Below are 1,396 nucleotides of genomic sequence, written 5' to 3'. Positions count from 1 at the left end.
CCCCCCCCCCCCCCCCCCGCCCCTAAAAATAATCACTGTAATTTGTATACGTCCTACCTTTCTTTTACGCAATTTCACTTGATTGTCTGCAGGTTCATGAGTGGCCAGATCACCCTGAAAATGTAAACACTGGATGTCTTCCACTGGAGTGACATTTGTAAGATTTTTTTTTTCAGGGCCCATTTGAGGTTCTGTGAGAACACATTCATCCAAGTCCTTATCCATTGGCATGATATGCGACCAAGGAGAAGACTGCACAAGGTAATCCTTGGGTGCAGCTTTTGAGAATGGTTGTCTGCCACTGCCAGAACATGGACCAGGGGAAAGCTTATCCTGTACCACAGTGTTGTCAGTTTTTCCAAGCCCATCTTTAGAAGCATCAGATTTCCTACGCTGTTGTGCAATTACAGCAGTATGAAGCAGCTGTTTCCCAGGCACAGTAATTTCCTTCACATTCAGAGAATGAGAGATGTTTTCTCTTGGTACACCTTCATGTAATACTTCACACAACCCTTTACAATTACAAAGCACCAGGCTTTTCCCAATACTACTGGAAATCTCCTCCTCCTCCATTTTTTCTTGGGAAATGGTGGCATAGTCGAGCTCATTAATGACTTCTATTGTTCCAGACACATTAGATTCCTTGTTTATTTCCATTTTTGGTACCATCGTTGTTAAGGAGCCAGCTCCTCTTAAACTTTTTTCTTCGTCTTTTGATTTCTGTTCAGTACAAGTGATGTGGTGGTTAATTTTACCCAAACTAAGATCTGAATAATCATCATCTTCATCAGAAACATGGACCAAAGTTTCTGTACTGGCCTCCAGAAAGTGCTCCTCATCTTCATGGTTGTCATTTTCATCCACTTCTTTCGAATTATTGCTAAGCAGCTTTGCTGGGAAGCCAATCAGCTCTCCACTATGACAGCAGTCTGGTAACGAAGCAGATTTTTCTTTCCGGCTAGCACTCAAAACTTCATCTTTTTCCATACTTGCCTGCAAGTTATCAACTACAAGTCCATGACGGCATGCTGTATTATATTCAACAGGAGAAAAAGCCAGTCCCATCCATTGGGTCACATGTTCCTCCCAGCTTCTCTTTCTGATTGCTAGAGACATGTCATAATAGTTCAACAACAGGCTGTGAGATACATTCCATACAGGACCAGAGGAGATGACATGGCTGCAATGTGCTGCTCCAAAATGGGAGAGATTTTCATCATGCTAACATCTGTAAGAAATAAAAATAGAATAAGCTGATTCAAATTCAAAGTAAAAAGGAAGGGTAGGGATAGTTTAAATGAAAATGTAAAAGCAAATGTATAGAGCATGGGATCGAAAGGGAGGAATTTAAAAATATTATTTTGTTTAATAGCTGTAGTAGTATCATACAAACTTG

General features: G+C 40.8%; 1 protein-coding gene across 1 annotated transcript in view; it reads right to left on the bottom strand.

Moving 5' to 3' along the window:
* Positions 1-1,163, bottom strand: part of DLC1 (DLC1 Rho GTPase activating protein) — a 407,289-nt gene extending 406,126 nt beyond the window's left edge. The window contains exon 1 of the mRNA XM_025200150.1: positions 58-1,163. Within this exon, the coding sequence (XP_025055935.1) occupies positions 58-1,116 (1,059 nt within the window). The 5' untranslated portion in view covers positions 1,117-1,163. The remainder of the gene's footprint in view (positions 1-57) is intronic.
* Between the last annotated feature and the right edge of the window lie 233 nt (positions 1,164-1,396).

The sequence above is a fragment of the Alligator sinensis genome, unplaced genomic scaffold (assembly GCF_000455745.1).
Source record: "Alligator sinensis unplaced genomic scaffold, ASM45574v1 scaffold516_1, whole genome shotgun sequence".
Taxonomy (NCBI): Eukaryota; Metazoa; Chordata; order Crocodylia; family Alligatoridae; genus Alligator; species Alligator sinensis.
Note: the sequence above shows the minus strand (reverse complement) of the source record. Positions and strands in the feature narration are given on the sequence as shown.